This window comes from Colletotrichum higginsianum, chromosome 2 (genome assembly GCF_001672515.1).
Source record: "Colletotrichum higginsianum IMI 349063 chromosome 2, whole genome shotgun sequence".
Lineage (NCBI taxonomy): Eukaryota > Fungi > Ascomycota > Sordariomycetes > Glomerellales > Glomerellaceae > Colletotrichum > Colletotrichum higginsianum.
In genome coordinates, this window is record NC_030955.1 from 3,001,735 (window position 1) to 3,022,496 (window position 20,762).

Genomic DNA, 20,762 nt, shown 5'->3' on the forward strand with positions numbered 1-20,762 from the left:
GACTGTGTGATGTAAACAGCAGGACCGTCGTTCGCCGACTGGGGGAAGGCCGTGTGCGAGGTGTGCTGGAAAGACCGTTTGGAACGGTTTCCTGCTTGCTTCTCCGCGTTCATCGACAAAAAGTCTCGAACCCAGTTCTCCAACTACCGAACTCTGGCCGTCGCGACCGACGTGGGGTGGATTGCAGGAGAAGACGGCACCGTCAATGAGACTTGGCCATCTGTCCTGTCCCGATCCACCCTCTCTGTCCGATTTTGTTGCGCAACTCAGCCTGACGACAAAGGTCGAGCCAGCCAGTTGCTACTGCTGCTATTACGGTTCGATGCCGCGGTTCTGCAATGCAACTTCCATTACAGAAGTAAGAGTTAATGGTCATCCAGGTCCGCAATGTGTCCCGGAATCTGCTGAGACCGAAAGTCCCTGAGTCCCCCTGAGTGGGAGTCCCTGAGCCCCACGAATTGGGTGGGCTGCGAATGGCCAAATGACCAAATGACGATGATCTTCAGCCATGATCCAGGTCGTGATTTCGGAAATTCTGGGGCCTCATTCTCGAGGAGAGGCACTGGACCCGTTGACATTGCCACTCTATCTTTGGAAGCTATGCCACAACCGGCACCCTCGCCCACGCAATGAGCCCGGATCTGTTGGTTAACAGTCGACAAGGGTAGCTTATGTAACAGGAAAGCCAATAGGAAAGGCTGTCGTAATGGCGTGCTGCTGAGTTATCCGCGAGGGCCTGTCGAAACCAAGGTTCTTCGAGCAAGTCCAAGTCATAGGGACACGACGAATCGAGAAGGACCCTTTCTCCCTATACATGTTGCTGCTGTTATGACAGTGGATAGTCATTGCACTACCCACACAATGTCCCGCTACCTCACCATCTAAACCAAGTCTGCCATGGAAAGCAAGGTCGCACTATGCCGTATCTGCTGCACCGCTTGGCTGCTGGTACCCGTACCTGGTGTGCGTGACTCCCCGTTGGCGTCGATGAACGAATGGGACCTGTACCGACGGACAGTAGGCGCTAGGGACGTCGGTCCTGGGTTCATTGCCGTCTGGGCCGGTCCATCGGGTGGTCGTCGTCGTCGTCGATGGGCTTGTGCGTGTGCCTGCTCTGGCAAACTCTGGCACTCGCCGAAGCGCTTGACTGGACATGACTGGCAGACGAGGGACGACTGGCAGAAACCTGAGTGGCAGCCCCGTGGTGGCAGCGTGGCAGCGTGCGCGAATCCTTGATGCGCGATACGCGGCCGTCAGGTCGTAGTCGCGGCCAGTGTTGGCAGACGCTGTACTTGCCAGTAACATAGCATGTACCGCCAGGGCGGTGTGGCGATGAACCTCGCAGCTGAGTGGAGCCAAGCCCCAGGGAATGGCTGGGCTGGGCGTGGCCGTCGTGTCTGTCAGGTACGTAGCCGGCTATGCCGCAATAGGGTACCTGGCCTGTGCCTGCGCTTGAGCCTGTCAGCCAGCACGACCTGCTGAGGTCCGTTCAACATACGGTTTGAACGGGAAGACCGTTAGGGTACGTACCTACCTGTCTTGGTCATGAAAATGTTTGGGCTCATTCTCCCTCAATACACTACGAATACTTGGCACCGACTATCAGTTGGCTTTCTCGATGTTTAAACCTTGGGATTCCAAGCCACTGTTTACCAACGCCTTGTGCTCTCCGCCAATCAACAGCAAGACACTCTTCGTCATTTGTTCAAGTGCTCGACGACAAAAACATGGACAGAAACACGGGCATCCTCAATCACGCACAACCTCGTTCGTGTCTCGCCATGCCTAGCACCAGCATCGTACTCAATACAGAGCACTCTGAGAGGGAAGGGCGAATGTTCAACCCCAGACGGTCCCTTGCAGCCACTCACAATCACACCTCACACCTCGGACCTCAGACCTTAGACTCATTCTCGAATCAACGCGAGCGACCCTTGAGCTGCTGCCCCCACCAGCAACGCCTCACCCCGGTTGAGCAGCCTGCCACCTATTCGCCCATTCATGCGCATCACAGGGGTCTGCCTGCCCCTCAAAGCCTACCTACCAATTCGTGCACTAGTTCCTGGAATCAAGTTTCCGAACCCTCGCCCTGTCGTCGCACCGTGTCGTATCGGCCAGTCTCCTTTGGTGTGTGAGATACCTAGGAACCCTCCAACTCGCCTGGATTACGTGGCATCGTCTCCCAGTCCTCGGCTGGACTGGTGTACCTCACTATCGGCATTCGTCATAGCTACAGTGTCACGCGAGTTTAATTGGGCTGGCACCCCGTCTCACTTAGCGGGCAACCAACGTTCTTGCCGGCTTGTTATTGTTGCAGCGCCTGTTGTGTTGATATTTTGTTGATGGACATAGTTGTCGGCTCCGCGACCCCGTGTTTACTTGCACGCGCCGATCCTTCCATCCTCCGTCCGGATACACGGCGACTAGCCACGCATTCTTCTCTCAGTCTCGCTGCCGAGGACAAAACGATACCTCACATCGGCCGCCCAGGAACCTATGGCATCTTGGTTGTCGCTCCGTCGAAGTCAATGGAAGGAAGACACGGGCGGCGGGCTGATGTTGTGCTCCGTCCTTGGATGACAATCATCCGTTCCGGCAATGGCAAGCAATTCGAGTCACTCATTACACCGAATCGCCGGAGTGGACACCGAGGTACCTCAACAGAGTGCGGATACGTATGGATGGCGAGGTATGACTCTTGTTTCCTTGCTGGCAGCTCCTAGCAAAGCACGGGGCCCAGGAGAGAGATGATTAATTGCTACTATGACGGGGGACGGAGCTGCTTGGGCGATGCCGGGAACCCGTCGACAATCCAGGGTGGGTTCTATTGGGGCCTGCTTCTCGACGGGTCCCCGAGTGCTTTGGTGCTGGCGGGGAGAGAGAAAGCAGCGTGTCTCCCGGTAGGCTTACCAAGGCTCATTATTCTGTACTGAGCGCCAACAGACAATGCGAGGTAGCTCTGCGAGGAATCATTGGGATGAAGGTACAAGTGTCAATGCCCGTCAATGCGTCAGCCAACTCTGGGCTGAGCTTTCCGTTATGTCACCTCTGACGGCACAACATCACAGTGCACAACTTCGGGTTCGGTCTGCACTGCCGCTAGCTATGTTTGATACGGTAGCGTGTGGTCGAGCACTGTGCATAAGCGGCCGTGAAGTTGACGGGACCAAACGGCGGAGACGAGCAAGAAACACACTACAGGCCATTGAGAGACAAGAGGCGGGGTATCTGGGCTGACTCTTTCATTCACAGCCTTTCTCTCTACCTGTAGTGTATCTGTACACGGTCAACTCGCTGCCCATGCTTGAGGTCTGGGGAATCGTCCATGAGTGATAACAGAGCGAGTGTCGGCCTGTCAGTCTGTCGATCTGGTTGTTGTCTACATACTACATTTCATGCACAAGGTCATAGGTATGGCTGGGTTGCTGTTGCATTGCATCGCGTTTCGTTGCCGGCCCAGCCAGAAAGAAAGCCCTTCGCCGTGCAGAAAATACAAGTACAGACAACCACCCTGTTCAGAGCTACATCGTAGGGATTGGACTCATTGGGGGGACTCAATCCTGCCTGGGATGCTGCTGCAAGTTTGTCAAGCGTGCGTCCAGGTCGTCCCACACCACTCCGCCATCATTCCACGTAGCGCGCCATGCTCCATCCAGAGTACGTATCCCTTTCGCCCACCGCCTCGCGGTCCCCTTCCCGCTTCCCGCTTGGCTGTCACTGTCCCGTCGTCTTCCACCGTCTGGCCTCCCCAGTGTGTACCGTATCTTCCGTACCGCCGCACTTGGTACCCTGCGCCAGCAACAGCAGCATACCCTCACAGCACGTACCCCGAGCCCCGGGTCGGGTAGGTGTACATGACCAGGTTGGTAAGTACCTCTCACTGACACACCTCTCCTGTAGCGTGCGAAGAGAGAGAGTGTGTGTCAAGTACGGATACGTACTCGCGCTGGCCTCCCACCCCCCAGTCTACCTATCTCGCTCCCGTCTTCTCGCTCCCGTCTTCTCGCTCCGTTCGCTCGCTCGCTCACTGCTTTCCCCATTCCATCCCATCTCGTCCACGCCAATCCATCCTCGTCCATTGACCTCCATCCTCTTCTTTCGCTGTCCATCTGTTACTCACTCACACACACACACACACACACCACCACACACAAGCTCACACGCTCGCATCATCCTCTCTCGTACTCTCGCACTCACACCTCTCTTTCTGTCACCTTGTCTTCCCTGCACCAGCCTACCCACCCTTCTCCTTCGTCCAACCTACCGTACTCTGCCTGCCTACATCCTGCATTTACCTACTTTACTCTAATACTCCCCCCTCATCATCCTCGCCCTTCCTTCTTTCGTTTTCCCTACTCTACCGCACCTGATCCTCATCGTCGTCAACGGCCTCTCTTGCTCTCCTTGCTTGCTAGTCACCATCCTCCCATCCCGCCTCTTCCCCCCTTCCCTTGCCATCTACATATCCTCTCCCTCATCTCTCTCTCTTCCCCTCTCTCCCTTCCCTCCTTTCTCTCCCACCATCGTCAACCAACCGATACTCGCATCGTCAATCCAACGCTTCTAGCCCGCGAGTTATTCTGCAAGCAATCACGCAATTCGACCACCTCCGCCGAAGAGTTGACAAGAGTTGAACCGGTCAATCCATCGACGGGAGATAGAAGAGAAGAGAGGCCTCTTGGACTTCGATCCAGTTCCGACTCCACCAGCCTCGGCATTTGCTGTCATCGAACATCGACTCACCCGTGTCCTTTGACTCATTTGCCCCCCCCCCCCCCCCCCCCGCCTTTGTCATTCCACAAGGCCTCGTGCTCCCGAAGCAACGACACTCCACCCCCATATCCAAATAAGAGCTGCACCCTTCGCCCTTTTTTCCTACTCGACACGAACGACTCTCGTCAACCGATTCGTTCTCCGTGCCCTTGTCGACGCTCGAATGCTGCTGTAGCCACTGCTTTTCCGCCGACCCCGGTAGTCTGCTTGCTTGCAAGCCGTTGCAATCACACTTCGACGACAACCACCTTCGGCCATCGACAATCGCGTCAACCAGGCCTCAGTGCCATTCAGAGTCAGCAATCCGACAATCAACAGCCGCTAGGCTTCGCCGACTCGCAAACTCGCCGAATCCTCTAGTCAGGAATCGACATCTTCATTTCTTTTGCACATCAACGCCTACAGGTTGATCTCGCACTGCCTTTTCTTCGACCTTCGGGCACCACCACTCTCTACTTTTTACCATCAAGCCTTTTCTTTTTCAATGTCCTCATAACGATACTTTTGTCTTTTTCTTCCGGACCCCGACGTCCAAATAACCCGATTACGACCAAACAACAAACCATCAACAACAGACCTTCGCTTTCATATGTTCAACAATAGCAAAAAAATACCCTCGATGAGCCTCTGATACGTGAACGAATAGGAGTTAGATACCGTCTTGTTTCCTGTTAGATTTATTCTTTCCAACCCTGTATATTCTTGGCAACAACCTACACGCCGCCTCCTTCCTCGAAACATCACCAACCTCTGTTACGAAACCATCGCCACTTTCACACGCCTCTTTTTCACTTCGACAACCCCTCTCCAGCAACGAACCATCGACACCCGAAGAGCACCTAGGCTCACTGTTGTATCGTCTTCGTTTCCACGTTGTTTCTCCGCTCGATACCCTTCATCCAACGTTTCGTTCGCCTAGCTTCGACATGGCATGCTTGAGAGACAACTTTCAGAATGGCGTCTTGCTTGATGGTCGGTATAAGACCATCTCTCCTCTCAACCATGGCTCATTTGGCATGGTCTTCATGGCCAAGGACATCAAAACCGATGACACTGTCGCCATCAAGTGCTTGACTAAGAAGGAAGCCGCTGATGACATCGGTTTCGACTTCGCTATCGACGAAAAGTCGGAGGAACTTGTTCTCCACCGCCACCTTGGATCGCACCCCAACATCGTCAACCTCCTCAACACCTTCGAGACCGAATCTCACCTCTACCTTGTCCTCGAGTTTTGTCCTCAGGGTGACCTGTACGAGGCCATTCGCAATGGTCAGGGACCACTCGAGACCGAACATGTTCGACAGTTCATGTTGCAGCTCGTGGATGCTGTCGACTACATCCACTCCAAGGGTGTCTTTCACCGAGATATCAAGCCGGAGAACATTTTCCTGACAAAGTCTGGTGATATGAAGCTCGGCGACTTTGGACTGGCGACGACTGAGAACTGGACCTTGGAGAACACCGTCGGCAGCGACCGCTACATGTCCCCGGAGCAGTACGACTCTGCCGGTGCCGGTTACTCCCCTGCCCAAGCGGACATTTGGGCCATCGGCATCTGCCTACTCAACATACTCTTTTCCCGAAACCCGTTCACCACCCCAACCGAGGCGGACCCTCTCTTCTTAGACTTCTCGAGGGACAAGCAGTCGCTCTTCGACGTCTTCCCATCCATGTCGCAGGACACGTACGAGGTGATTGCCCAGTGCATGAGCTTGGACCCTAAGAAGAGGTCTCTTGTTGGTGCCCGAGCTGCCCTACAGCGTGTCGTTAGCTTCACCACCACCGAGGAAGACGACGATGACTTCTGCTGCGCCGAGCGTCACGTCATGGCCAGCGCCAACCGTGAGCCTCTTCGCACGCCCTCAATCCAGAGCCCCCAGGTCGACCAGGGTGCCTTCCCTTGGGCCAAGGCCCTGCACACCACGCCCCCCAAGCCCATTCGCCAGCTTAGCGCCATCGCCGACGACGAGAGCTACACTGAGGACTTGTTTTCCAAGTCAGGTGAGACTTCGGACTGGTTCAGCTCTGCCCAGACGCCGTCCATCTCTTCCACGCTCAACTCTAGCCTTGGTGCGTCGATGAAGTCGCTCCACATCGGTCGACCCATGAAGGCGGCGCCTCGTCCCATCCCCAAGGTCTCGCCCATGGCCGGGTCCCTCCCCATCAACATGACCAAGCCTCGAAGCAACTTGTCTTCCATGTCCTTGGTCTTTGGCCGTAAGGATGTCGTCTCCAAGAGCTGGAGTGACATGTGGGACGAGGACGAGGAGGAGGAAGAGGCGGAGGCGGAGCGCGAGAGGCAAATGCAGTCTCTTAAGGACCTTAACTCGAGGACCTGGAGTCACGACAGCAAGCTGGATGATCAGGACGACTGCGACACGGTGGATGCTACCCCCATTGCGACTACCCCTCAGCGTTCTCATCACGACAGCCACAAGTTGATCCACAACGACATTGACAGCGACCACGCTGCTGACGGATTCTTCTTTCAACAATCGTCTCCACCAAAGCCGAAGCCAATGGTGACCACTTCTCAATCACCCCCTAAGCGGGACAATCTCGACAAATGGTCTGCCTTGGGTCAGCGTCGTCGCGGGCTCACAGGCTCGTTATACTCGCAAATGTCACCCGAGTTTCCTCGACAAAAAACAATCGGACTGAGCTACAACTCTTATGCAGCGGGAGTTTCGGACCACACTGGACATCACATCACTCACAACACTCACAACAAATCACCTAAGGAAAAGGTCAAGGATTGCCCCTGGAACAAGGGCAGAGATTGGAATTACTGGCGCAGGGAGAAGCGCAATGATCTCGCAGATGTCGAGTGGGTTGGCGGCTGGCAGGAAGCACATTCCTAGTCGGTCACCTCTTGTGGTTGGGTTCTCATCAACGGGACGTCGCCGGTTTTCCTCCTGGTTGCTGGTCGTGACATAAATGTTTACGACCGGGATAGCCTGAGGCGCTATTTGGGCAAGACATGCCACCTGTTTGGATGAAAGAACTCAACTCGCTTTCTGTGTATTAGATATCTCCAGATTAATGAACAATACCAGAAGTTACCCACTCATCTCAAATTTCCACCTGCATTTGTGAGACCTTTTTTCCCTGGCAGCTATTAGTTAATTGACCATCTTAGAAGTATGATCCGGCTTTGTCCAGCCTCCTACTTCTCCCCCTCCCCCCTTGACATTGATGCTACGTCAATTACCCCTCACTGGACTTGACTCGCGCGATCGCCAACAACCCCATACTGCACAGCAGCGGCAGATAACTATATAGATGACAGATTGCAACCTCGGTACTGCCGACAAGTCGGACAGCACCCCGTACCCACTGCTCGCGGGGGGGGTGGACTAATGGGTTCTGCTTCACATCCTGGAAGGTCCTCTTGGTCCTCCCACTCCCATCCGGGGAGACTAGGAGGAACTCAGTGGAGGCTCGGTAGTACAACCGAGCAAGGGAGTAGTTCCGTAATCCATCTGTTTGGATCTCTCTTTCCGACGACGGGGACGGAAATTTCCTCCTTTCTGGCTAGCGGGATTCATGAAATAGATAGGCAAGTAGGTAGGTAGGTAGGTAGGTAGGTGCCTTCACTTCGCTGCCGCCATTACCCATCTGCTCCTGGACACCTACCAAACACAGGACGGGGTTAGATGCCCGGATCTAGTGAACGAAACAGACACTTCAGAGTGAAGGCCGAGTTACTCTGGTGCAAGGGGACGGAGCAACGCCAAGCCAGGCCGACATGTCGTGTTTGATAGACCTGTCAGTGTCCGTCCGGGTTCTCGGCCATTCGGGCTCATCAGCCAGTGCTCGGTACCTATCAAGAGCACTTTGCGTGGGTCAGGCCCCAAAGTAAAACCATGACGACAAGCCGTGTGGCCCTTTGCGTGTCTATCTACCAGGCCTCCCACGACCTGCCGTTGGTTCGCCTGGGGCATTAACCTGGGGAGCATAGGCCAAGCCGGGACAGGACGTTAAACGACCACGGTGCCATCATCAGGACTGGGAAGAAAGAGAAGAGGGTGCAAGTCTTGTAGACCAAGCTGTCGCAAAAGGCAGCAAGATAAGATTTTATTTGAACAGCACGGTTGAGCATCTGTACAGAGCCATTGAGAGACAAAGGGCCCCGCAGGCACGATTCGGCTAGAGAAATAAACAAGAAATGCTGGGGATATAGCGGCAAACATGCACAGAACAACCCATTACATCATGCAGGCATCATAACCCGGTGCCACCAGCGCCAGGCAATGTTCTGGTAGAGCGAATATCCAAGACGCCAATCACGGCCACGACGAACACAAGCATCCCAATGCCATCAACGCCACTCATTCTGCGCCGATGAGACTCTTCGGCAGGAAAGCCCAGACCGTACCCACCACGGACAGGATCGTTGAAATGGTCATCAGGACGTAGCAAAGGAGCTTTTCCTGCGGAGTGATCTCCTTGCTGAATAGCTTTACGTAAAACGCAAGAGGCAAACTGGAATGAGGGTCAGCTGAGGCGTCACTCGAGTGTTGACGTCGTCAGGGGGGGTGTTCGACTTACAGCACGCAAATGGTGAAGCACAAGGCACTGCCCATAAACGCCATGATGCTGTCGAAGGCTGGGAACAAAATGGAGATGACGAGGAAGACCAAGACGGTCACGACTCTGATGGCTACCTTCATGATGCCTCTGAAGGTGGCGGAGCGGCCGACCATGGCTGAGCTGTCGGCAACAGCCTGCTGGTGGATGCCAGTCAACACCTCCAGAGTCGCAACGATCGGTCTGGCGTTGAGCGGGATCTTGGTCAGAGGAATGATGGCAATAAAAACGCACAACAAGAAGTTGAGCGCACGTGGATACCCGCTCGTCTGGAGGATGTTGGCTGTGATCTCATCCATGACGTTGTCACCATACATGAGGAGACCCACAACGGCCGTGAAGGCGTCGAGAAGGTACTGCATCGTGGTCAGTATTTGGTCCGATGCCGGGGAGACGGAACGGAACGGAACGGCGTGCCAACTCACCACGGACGTGAAGACCGTCTTTACGGCCCGAGGGTACTTGTGAGGATGGCGCATATCTCTGTAGATCTACGGAGTCGTCAGCCTACAGCACTCGGCCGCCGTCGGTGAATGAGTACTCACGTTGGGGAATACGCTGTGGCCACCCCAGGGGCTCATGAGCAGGCCGAAACTCAACGGCAATGTGCCCCAGTTCGCCGGGAACAGATACGTCGTGGCTGGCTCGATGAGCGAGCCAGGTGTTGTCGGTTTGATGAGTCCATCAATCACCAAAATCGCCACAACTACCCGATACATCAGCCCAGATCCCAACACAGACATGCGACTGTACTTACTGCTGAAACAGCACACAATGCCAATGACGCTGGTAAAACTCAACAACCGGAGGGGGAGGAAGTTGAGAGGGATCATGATGACGGAGCATATCAGCTTCCAGGTGTTTACGCTCAAGAAACCCGGGAACAGCAGGGTCAGAGAATCGGCGAAGAGAACGATGAGGGCGACACAGGCAGCCAACAGCTCGAGAGTGAAGAGAATGCTGGTGGCAATGCGCGCGTTGCGTCCGTACGAGATGTAGGCTAGATCGGAGAAGGTAATCAAGCTGGCGTCAAGATCCATGCATTTGGCCAGAAGCTTCGCCGTGTAGGCGGTTACGGCCGCGGAACCGGCCAGGATGGTCATGCCGCAAATCCACCCGGCATACTTAATACCCATCGGCAAACTCAAGAGACCGACGCCGATTAGAACGCTGCGCTATTGATCAGCAATTTGCTTTCAGCTGTGTGCGAGGGAGGCGGGATGACCACTGACTTGATCGAATTGAAGATGGTTTGAGGAAGCGTGGACTGTCCTTCCACAGTCAAGATGATCTTTCCGTCCTGCTCAACCTCCTTCACGAGAATGGGCATGTTCTCTCCGTCGGGTACGTTGCCCCCTGCCTCTTGTTGCTGACGCCACAGCTCGCCGGCCTGGGCCATTGACGGCGAGTCAACATCCTCTATGGTGCCATACGTTCTGTACGAGCTGTAGCTGCCAACCAGCGGCGGAGTCGCCAAATGGGGCGGGACTGCGAAGATGGACTGCGAGGGACGGCGGCCACTACCGAAGCTCGAGCCGCTGTAGACAGCGCCCGACATCTCCGCCTCGACCGCCTTGCGCTCTCTGTCGCGGAAGTCGTTCTGGACCGAGCCGTCGTCCACAAGTGAAGCGGAAGAGCCATTCTGGTGTGAGGTGCTCGGCCCCGTCTCGGGTGTAGCCTCGAGGTGCTGTCGGAGCAGCGAGGTTCGCGGGTGGGAGCCCGACTCGACATGGCTTCGGGAGTAGTCGAGCGCCTCGTTCGACCCCGAGGCAATGGGAACCTGATCGGGCGCGAAGACGAAGGATGGTCGTTGGGGCAAGACCTCGGCAAAGCCCGCCGCACGCGCCCAACTTCGAGTGAAGGAGCGAATACTGTTGACGCCGCCAATGTCTGTAATGGCGGCGAGGTGTCGCGTTACTGAAGACCTAAATGAGGTGTGTGGGTTAGCAGGGGGGTAGGAGGATCGAAGAACAGCACCAACGACGACAGCGACTGGGGATGTCGAGTGCGTTTCAGAGTTTTTGTCCAAGGACCAACCTTCTGCGGCGAAGCCCATGAGAACCGGCGCCGTAGCCACCCTCGTCGTCCTCTCCCAGGAGCGACTGGTCCTCAGCGACGGCGTTGGAGTCGATGCTCACGGAGCGCTGAGGGGATGCGCCCCGTTCGTACTCGTCCCATGTGGAGGGGTTTCTCGAGGCCATGGGGAAAACTGATACAGAGCTGTCGCAATAAGAGTCCTACTCTGGGAGGAATTGGAATTGGCCAGAGCGACCATGCAGAGGCGAAGAGAGCCTCGAAAACAAGAAGACGGGGAGAAAGAGGTAGAGCACGGGGAGAGGCAGATATTGAGGCGGTCGCGCGACTGGCTTTTTCTTGCGCGCGGGCGTTCAGTCGTGTATATACCTGGTCGTGGTATCCGTAGCACGGCACGAGACACACGCTACGTGCAGCGCCCAAAACGGCCGGACCGTGTAAAGATAGGTCGCAAATCTGCCCTTTCGCACCCCTACCAGAGGCGGTCCAAGTGGGGAAGTCGCAGGAGATGAGATGGTGCTAGTGCAGTGGATTGTCGGAAGCCCAGGTTGTCTGCCGCAGGTGATACTATCTGGCGAAGTTCCAACTGGCTTGCTTATTTTTTCCCTGGTTTTACTCCACGTCGGGGTGGGTATGGAGGGCGGAACGAGAGAGATAACAGCAGTTCAGGTTACGTCGTAGTATGAGGAGAGAAGAGGGAGAGAGGCGAGCTAGATGTAAAACTCCAGATACTGGTATTGTTGGTTGTTGGTTGGTTCATTGGTTTGAGCTGTCCACGAGACAGAGGAAGAGGGAAAGTGGGAGAAAATGGTGGAAAGAAGCCGACGACAACGACAACGACGTAGAGCCGGAATAGAGAGGTAAAAGGCGTAGATGCTCGAAAGCCAAGGAACCCTGCCAGCAAAATCAGGAGACCACCACTACCCCAGCCGGACAGTCAGACCAGCCACCGCTTCTCCAGCTTTCTCGCAGGCCAGACTAGACATGGAATTCGGAGGGCATGAACGGGTGCATCCTGGCCGTGTTGGCACACCTACATATGAACCAGGCAGGGCCGATGGGGATCTTGAGGGAAAAATTATTACGAGGTTAGGCCGTTTGTGGTTTTCCTCCTAGTCATTCAACCCTTCAGGCCCAAGGTTGTTGCTATCGGCGGCACCGGGCCCATACAGAAATCCAAATCGCACGAGTATAAATGATCATGCGTCGCTATCTGCAGATCGGCCTGCATGCGACATGGCTGCCGTCCCATAGCAAGATACACAGCGAGAGACACACATCCGATCCCGTACACGTTGCGAAGAGCGATCCAAATGCGGGATGGAATCACATTACATTGCTCTGTACGTAGATAGCCATGTAGGTAAACAGATGGTCCACGTCGAAGGTGGGTTCGACTGCCCACTGCCCACCTCGGCCGGCAGGCTGAAGAGAACAAGTGTCGGCCGCATATCAGACGTTGGGTTTTCATGACGCCGCCTGCGTCGTCAAAAGTTGGCCGGCTTATCGCGCCCGCGCTCGTGGTTGGACAATGGGCCATCGGCTCAGACCTGCAACATCCGCAGCTTGCAGGGCCTCGCAGCGGCCAGAACCTGTCTAACCCCGGCTCCGCCCTCCACCCCCTCCTCGCCGAGTGCCCTCGCTGTCTTGCAGCAGGATTGACATTACGTATTGCACACGCCGTGGGACACAGCAGTGGGCCGGGCAAAAGCAACCAAAGTCTTTCGGCATCATCCACCAACATCTGTACTACCTTGAGGTACCTACCAACTGTGCGTAAGACGCAAGGTATCTATGTACTGGGGTTGTCAGTACCTGACTTGATCTCTCAGACGTCCCTCCCTCAGATAGGCAGCGAGATCTCTGTAGCCGTACACAGACAACCACAGGAATCCCGCTCTCTGCTTACTGCCACCACCTGGTAACTCACCGCTACTTGCATACTTGCCAGCACGGAGCCAGAGTCCACATGACGTGCCATCCAGTGCCCTCCGCCGAGACATGTTCATGCAACAAGATGCTAACCAGTTATCACGACTCGGGAGAAACAAGCCAGCACAAACGTCTAAAGCTGCCTCATCGTATCAGCTGCTCTGCTGCGGTGAGGGATTATCGACAAAGGTCGACAACTCGATCCCTGGACCTACTGCTACTAGCTAGCACCACCCACCCATTCTCCATTAACTCAAACTCCCCTTTACTTTTCTACCCCAGATGCTCGAGCCTCACGCTCACATGCTGTCGAGCCTGTCTCTGCAGAAGGGGAAATGTCGCAATCGAACCCCATGACCCAAGATCATCTACGACCATTACCCTTTTTACAAACACGAGCCGGTCTCCCGTTTGACGGGCTCGGTTCGCTCTTTGTTTCGGTGCCCCTTCCCAAAACCGCCGTTCCTTACCCTACGACTTCTCCTTCTTAAGGGCTTTCGAGCAGTTGGCTGGGGGGAGTCGGCGGGTTGGCGTAATGGGTAGCGCAGAGCTTGTTTTTTTTTTGTTTAGTATGGTTCCGTGGCGGGAACCGGCCGTGCCGGCCTGTCCCTTGCAACGAACATCCATTCGTCCAGTGCGACATGACAACTCTTCTCCGTGTACGAGCCAGGACTAAACTCGAATTGTGCACTGTACTCTGTAGAATGTCACGATATTGCCGAGCTAAAATCGCACCAACCCGAACTCAACCCAACGTCCCGACTAACTATTCTACTTCGATATTCATTCGACCTACGCAACGCGCGAACAATAGTCAAAGGAGGCCAAATAACACAGAGTGAGAGGGGTGGAAAGAAAGGAAGAAAAAAAAGTACAATTACTATTCCTAAAGAATCAAGAAAACCCGAGGAGCACGGTCCACTAAGAGATATATGTAAAAAAAAAAAAAAAACCACGGCACAGGGCCAGCCAGGCACACCCATTTCCCGACAAGCTGACAGCCTCACCAACCAACAGCCCTCTTGAACGGTGTGCGGCCCGCCTGTCGAACGCGCTTTAAACCCTGTCCTACGCAGAGCGCATAGGAAGGCGCGCGGCCCGCAGCGGCGGCACCATGGCCCCCGTGGACACAGCAGACGTCGACCGGCCCGCCGTTGCCGCCCTGGTCCCCGTCCTCCAGATATTCGACGGCTTCAACCACCGCAACAAGAATCAGCACCGCGTCGCCCGCTGGTGGGCCCGCTTCGACCTCCTTCGCCGTTCCGTCCGGCGACTCCACGACGCCCTCGAGGCCCGCGTGCGTCATCGGCACGCCCAGAGCTTCAAGGCACCCTCCAAGAAGTCGGCCAGCAAGGCCAACGCCGGCGTCGTCATCGGCAATGGGAACCGCCGGGGAAATGCATTGGATGAGCATGTCACTGCGAGGGCGCGGCTGCTGCTCGACTCAATCATCCCCTCGTCATTTCTGTAAGTCGCGACGCTGGCCTCCAGGGACCACCATGAGGCTCTCGTCCACGTATTTCGTGAACTAACACCCTTTAGAGCTTTCAGTCAGTTGGCGGCAGATAACCAACATGCTGCCCTTGGCCTGGTCTTGCTGGGCGTCTTGGCCCGTATAAACTCGACCGTCGCTCCCTTGGTCCCCCAACAATCCGAGAGAGGTGGTGATATGCCCATGACCAATACATCAGCCAGCCACGATGCCGTCACAGTTAAGGACCAGACACCGTCAGAGCTGATGGACCTCGGCGTGGCCATCTCTCGAGACCAGTTGAAGCTGGCCGCTAAACCCGCAGCTCGCCGCCCAAGAAAAGACGACTGGGAGGCTGTCACATCAACTGCGACTAAAAAGAAGCGCAACATGCTTGATGTGTCCGATAGCGAATCTGAGCCCAGCAGTAAGCTGGCCAAGTTGAAAAAGCCTGAGAAGAAACCCGGCAAGAAAAAGTCGAAAAGGGGTGACGAGTTTTCCGATCTGTTCAGCTCGCTGATATAGAGTACCCATGTAAACTTCCCAAAATGCAAAAACAAAACAAAATTTGCCAAACGGTTTTGGTGCAAAGAAGTTACAAAAACTTTCATTAGCGATGGCTATTTGATACGAGATTCCGACATGTCCCTGCCTGTGCGCCCCATCCGTCCTGTCCGTCTCTTCGACTAAGGATATCCCAAGACATAGAGACAGGGACAACAAATTTGACCACAACCCACCCCAGTATCAGAGCACCCACCCCCTACTCGAAACCGCCATTTGGTATACACATCTGCCACTCACGAAGCTCAATTTCAGCCTCCTACTGGACACTTCGGTAAGACCAGATGCGTGCCCGCATGTCACCTGAGCCGGTGGCAAAGTAGCCTCCCGTCGGGCTGGGCGCAACGGAGATTACGCTGTTCTTGTGTCCCTGGAGCATCAACTGCGTGGCGCCAGTACGAGGGTCCCAGAATTGCACACCACGGTCCTTGGAACCAGACATGACCCAGGCGGCATCGGGGGTCAGAGCGACGGAGAGAACGAAATCCTAGTCTCATCAGTATCCTACCAAGTAGTCTTCTGTCGGGTAATCACTTACTCTGTGGCCTTCGAAGGTCTTGACGCAGCGTCCGCCCTTAGGTCCGGGGTTGGGCAGGCCCCGAGGCGTGCTAAGCTCCCACATCTTGATAGTCTTGTCCAGACTACCACTGACCAGGTCTCTGCCATTGGGAGAGAAGGCAACACTGTACACACTATCCTTGTGACCATCAGGCCCCTCCAGACGCTCCAGGAGGTAGCCCTGGTGAATGTCCCAAACACGGACGCTCTTGTCAAGAGAGCCGGCAGCCACATACTTGGTATCAGGTGAGATGGCGACAGTCGTGACACCGTCTTCAATGGTTAAGGTAAGGGTGTTGGTGCCCTGCTCGATATCCCAGAGACGGACGGTCCGGTCGCCACTTCCGGAAGCAATCGTCCGACCGTCGCGGGCGAAGTCGAGCGAGTAGATATCTTGCTCATGGCCGGAGAAAGTGTTGCGAATCTGCCGAGATTGGATATCCCAGACCTAAAAAGATAGTTAGCTTTGTCATATCTCAATGTTCGTCAACCCATGGCTTACTCTAATCAACTTGTCCTCAGCACCAGTGGCAAGATACTTGCCGTCGGGACTGAAGCAGACGCTGCGGATGTAAAGATCGCCCGTGATGTCGACAGTGTCATCCTGGAGAACGCACAGCTTCTCGCCGGACTGGACGTCGTAAATCTGCGCGGATCGGTTGCAACCAGTGGCCACGTACTTGCCATCATGGCTGAAGCGCACACAGCAGACAACGCTCTCGTGCGCAAGAGTGTGAACCAGATCGACGTCAAGCATCCGAGGAACATGTTGGTTGAAGATAACGAACCAGTCGTGACCCGATTTCTTAGAATGGGGAGGCAGGCGATCAGGGTCGAGATCGCCAAGAGCGTTTCCCACAGGAGGAGCGTGGGGGCCGCCCATGCGCGCGTGATCAGGGGTCGGGTGGCTAACTTGAGGCGATTGAGTGGTGCCGGGAAAGGGAATCGGAGTGTTGATCTGGGGAGTGGCCGGGCCAACAGCCGCAGGGGGTCGTCCGATTCCGCGCCTGCCGGGGCCGGGAGACGCTGTCGTCTGAGGAGGTTGAGAGCCAAGGCCGTTGGAGACGGGACCACCGGGACCTTGGGGGTATTGCGGGAAGGGCTGCTGCGACTGAGGCGGCGGCGGCGGCGGGCCGGGTAGACCCGGAGGACCCTGTGCCATCTGATGCTGCGGGCCCATTTGCTGGTCCTGGGGCGGAGGGGGAGGAGGGGGAGGGGCCAACTGAGCCTGGCCACCACCCGTCATGATGCCGTTGAAGAGTCCAGTACCGGGAGTGATGGAGGGGGGCTGTTGCGACGGTCCGGCGTGGGGGGGAGGTCCGCCGATGCTAGGAGGCGCGTTCCCGCGAGCTCCCTCGAGTTGGCGGCGGAGCATAGCAATCTCTTCCTCGTACCTGATTAAGACTTGTTGTTAGCGTCTCCAAAGTCTGCTTGAATTACAAGACTGCGTCGGCAAGCATACTTTTGCTTCAGATTCATCTGCGCCTGCTCCATCGCGTACACTTTTTCTCTGACCAGCTGCATCTCCTGAACTTGAGACTGGACTAGAGAGGTTGTTAGCGACAGCGATGACACGTGCCAGGCGCAATCATCTTACTCTGGTGTTCGTAGCCCTCGGTCTGGCGCAGCTGCGTGTCGAACTCGGTTCTGATCTGGTCGAGGAGCTCATTGAGTCGGGCCGAGTTGTTGGGGGGCACCGCGCCCATGGCGCGATGCGGATACATGGACATGGTTGCAGTTGCTGTCGAATAGACTGCTCAAAGCTGAAAGTCTACAGTTCGCCGGGCGGCTGGGGGAGTAAGTCGATGTAAGCTAGATGATCGAGTGAATCGGGGGATGAGGGATGGATGTTTGTTCGAGCGTCGACGATAAAAGACGATGTGCCGAGTCTGTCGTGGTGGCCGTGACTCGGAAAATTTGGCCGTCGCGGCGATGGGGCTCCCTTCAATCGGTGGGTGCAGGAAGACAAGGCGCGACCTGCCTTTAGTAAGATCCGCTAGCTAAGAGGGGCTTTGTGTGTTGACAGCGGCAGAGCCGTCCAGGCAGAGAGGCGCAGGTGGATGCGCGATGCCAATGTAGTCGGGAGTTGAAAGTGATGATGAGATGGAAGCAGCTTAGGGATCGATTGATGATGATGGTGGTGTGCTGTGTGCGTGCGCGTGTCGAAGTTGTCACGGCGGAGATGGGGAAGAGAGGAAGGGGGAAGAAAAGTTCGGGTTAGGCAAGGAGAGGAAGAAGAGGACCGGGCTTGAAGAGGCTGGCGAGTGGAAACGGAGGAGACTGCAAGGTGCACAGGCAAAAAAAGAAGGAGAGAGACGGATGGCCCATGGGAGCCGCCTGGGGATTTGATGTAAAAGCGGGTCCCACGAAAGAAAGGTGAACTGCTCTGTGCCGTCGCCGCCGCCCCCTGGACCCAGGCGCAACACCAAGCTTGACAAGTAGCTTGCTGTACAGGGATACGTTGGGCCACACGAAAAGGTACGAGATCGTCCGGGCTCGTAACAGAGGTCAGGGGGTCGAAAGCGCAGTGGCCAGCCATGTAGTCGTCAAGTATCGACAAGGAGGCCGCTACCCAGCTAGAAGCAAGGTCTGTGCGTCACGACTTTTTGGGGGTGAGGTGGCTCGAAATATGGGTCTTTCCATGTGGCGCTTGCTGGGAGTGTTCCACCCAGCGGGTGTGGGCGGTAGCCAGGTACCTTAGTTTCAATTGGATGCGTGGGCCCCCAAGCGGCAGCGACTGAATCGGTTCGACAAGGCAGGGGGCCCTTAGTGCCAACGCTAGCCTTCGGAGCGGGGGCGTGGTGCTAGAGTGGGGTGCAGCACGTCCCTTGAGCCTAGTCTGGTGCTGGACCAAGGTACCTTAGGCTTCAGCGAACCTCGGTGACCACCAATGTTTGTTTATATGGCTGCTGAAGGATTGTTTTAGTCGGTTGTTTGCCTCTCTCTTCCCTTGCTGTCGCTTGCGACCATACATCTACTAACAATAGGCGTGCTTGTGTGCTGCGTCTAGCCGCAATGTGACATTCTTCCTTGGGATACGTTGTCGGGCTTCTGATCAACACCTCGCCCTGGTTCGACGCTGCGACCCGGGAGCGACAGGCCGGACAATCGCGCGCACAATCGGTTGCGGCGGTTACAGTGACTAAACTTTGACCAGAAGCCAGTACCAGATGCTAGATGGGACGAGGTTAGATGATACATCATACGAGGGCCAGCTCATAACGTCGGTTCTCGCCAGAAGCCTACCGTGTAGTCAATATCGAGAGGTTGGGGGTGCGAGTCGGTTTGCATGGCTGATACGGCACGCTCCTCGGGCGCCATGTATTTGTCTCCCTTTCCGCACCACATCCCCTCTCAAATTTTCCAGAAATGTCGCACTGCGGATTCGTCATTGGAGAAGTCTCGGGTTCGTGCATCGGAAAGGAGCAACTACTCGGCAAAGGCCTGCGTCGATTGCCCCATGCCCTACGCGGCGGCGGACACACACTCGACGAAAGGAAGTGAAGCCTTCGCGAACCGAACCGTTGAGAGGGCTCTGCGTGCCACGGCCCCCAAATCCTCAGGCGTACGTAGAAAACGTGTTGCATGGGCAGTTGCGCACGTCCGCCGCGGCGGGCGGATGCCCCAACCCTGGTAAAAGCAGCATATCGCTACGTTGTTAATTGAGTGACGACGGCGGTGCTCACAAAAGGTCGAGGGATAAGATTGACGGGATGCAGAGCAGAGGCGCAGTGCTAGGGAGGGGGTCACTGCAGACAAGCCCAATTCAGCACTAACATCGGCACCATCTTTGTGTGAAGAGGATGGAGGGCGTAAGCAGCTTCCGGGCACAAGGCTTGGGTATTGCAGGAAAAGGCAGTCAAACTTAGAGAGAAGCATCGCGAGAGGGCTGAGAAAATCCAAGGTCACACACATGATGGGCGTGGCGTGTGCGTTGGTGTAGTAGCAGAGGACTCGGACAGAGAATATTCCATTAGAATAAGTGAAAGACGCGATGGCTTACAACCCGTAGGCCTCCAGGCTGCTGTTGCTGGTAGGCAGTGTTCTACCTATACAGTAACGACGATGATAAGTGAAGGGGTGAGGGATATGCATGAAAGAGGCGGGTAGGAGAGCATATGACTGAGGAAGTGAGGAGAGGGGCTATCGTTCAGAAGCAAGGGGTCAAGGTCCAGGGTCACTAACGGGGGGGGGGGGGGGGGGGGAGGGGTGAGTGTGAGTATGTACGCTTGGGTGTGGTGCCTGTGAGAGAGGGATTGTGTCCGTGGTGGATCGTCTGGTCCTGTCGTAGGTATCCGCCGAGCAAAAGGTGGAAACAGTAGAGAGTTTGAGACCGGAGGAATCTCCTGCGTCAGCCTGGTTAGCGCGTGAGTATCTTATACACACACTGCTTACTACGCATCTGTTCCCAAAGACTTTTAGTGCGGCTGCTGAGGAGCCAGAACATCGGCGTCGGTGAGCCAAGGTAAATGAAGCCTTGCATACCACTAGTATACGATATACTGTCCAGATACAAGGCACCCCCCCCCCCCCCTCCCGACGGCGGTTCGTTATCTAGAATACCAAAGTCCTAGCAGCTGAGTGGCATTCATGGATATACTTTCTGCCTGTCGCACGTAATGGGTAGACAACGGACGATGGGGTTGGAAATCTGTTGAAAAGATGGCCAAACGCAGTTTCGTTCTGCTGTCACCCATCCGGCGACCCGTCCAGCGTGTTATTCGTCGCTTGTTGAGGTCTATGCCCGTCGGTGGGTAGTCAGCAGTGGTCAATGCGGCCGTCCGATCATCACCCGCTTCGGGCATGGAAGCTGTCGAAATGTTCCATGCCCGTTGGTAGT

The 20,762-nt window shown here is 55.7% G+C and overlaps 5 protein-coding genes across 5 annotated transcripts; 3 read left to right on the top strand and 2 right to left on the bottom strand.

Moving 5' to 3' along the window:
* Positions 1-897: 897 nt before the first annotated feature.
* Positions 898-1,236, top strand: CH63R_02627 (uncharacterized protein; the record flags this gene model as incomplete). Its single annotated transcript, XM_018297602.1, has 1 exon — positions 898-1,236. The coding sequence occupies one exon, from the start codon at positions 898-900 to the stop codon at positions 1,234-1,236; it is 339 nt and encodes a 112-aa protein (XP_018162418.1).
* A 4,463-nt stretch (positions 1,237-5,699) lies between these two features.
* CH63R_02628 (Serine threonine protein) lies at positions 5,700-7,634 on the top strand (the record flags this gene model as incomplete). The annotated part of the gene is made up of 1 exon (XM_018297603.1): positions 5,700-7,634. The coding sequence occupies one exon, from the start codon at positions 5,700-5,702 to the stop codon at positions 7,632-7,634; it is 1,935 nt and encodes a 644-aa protein (XP_018162419.1).
* A 1,470-nt stretch (positions 7,635-9,104) lies between these two features.
* Positions 9,105-11,564, bottom strand: CH63R_02629 (Transmembrane amino acid transporter; the record flags this gene model as incomplete). The annotated part of the gene is made up of 6 exons (XM_018297604.1): positions 9,105-9,258; positions 9,325-9,719; positions 9,789-9,854; positions 9,909-10,533; positions 10,596-11,288; positions 11,401-11,564. The coding sequence occupies 6 exons, from the start codon at positions 11,562-11,564 to the stop codon at positions 9,105-9,107; spliced, it is 2,097 nt and encodes a 698-aa protein (XP_018162420.1).
* Positions 11,565-14,443: 2,879 nt separating this feature from the next.
* On the top strand, positions 14,444-15,325 carry CH63R_02630 (uncharacterized protein; the record flags this gene model as incomplete). The annotated part of the gene is made up of 2 exons (XM_018297605.1): positions 14,444-14,796; positions 14,872-15,325. 2 exons carry the CDS (start codon positions 14,444-14,446, stop codon positions 15,323-15,325), a joined length of 807 nt encoding a protein of 268 aa, XP_018162421.1.
* A 298-nt stretch (positions 15,326-15,623) lies between these two features.
* CH63R_02631 (WD domain-containing protein) lies at positions 15,624-17,652 on the bottom strand (the record flags this gene model as incomplete). Its single annotated transcript, XM_018297606.1, has 5 exons — positions 15,624-15,851; positions 15,903-16,370; positions 16,425-17,316; positions 17,385-17,466; positions 17,520-17,652. 5 exons carry the CDS (start codon positions 17,650-17,652, stop codon positions 15,624-15,626), a joined length of 1,803 nt encoding a protein of 600 aa, XP_018162422.1.
* Positions 17,653-20,762: the final 3,110 nt, after the last annotated feature.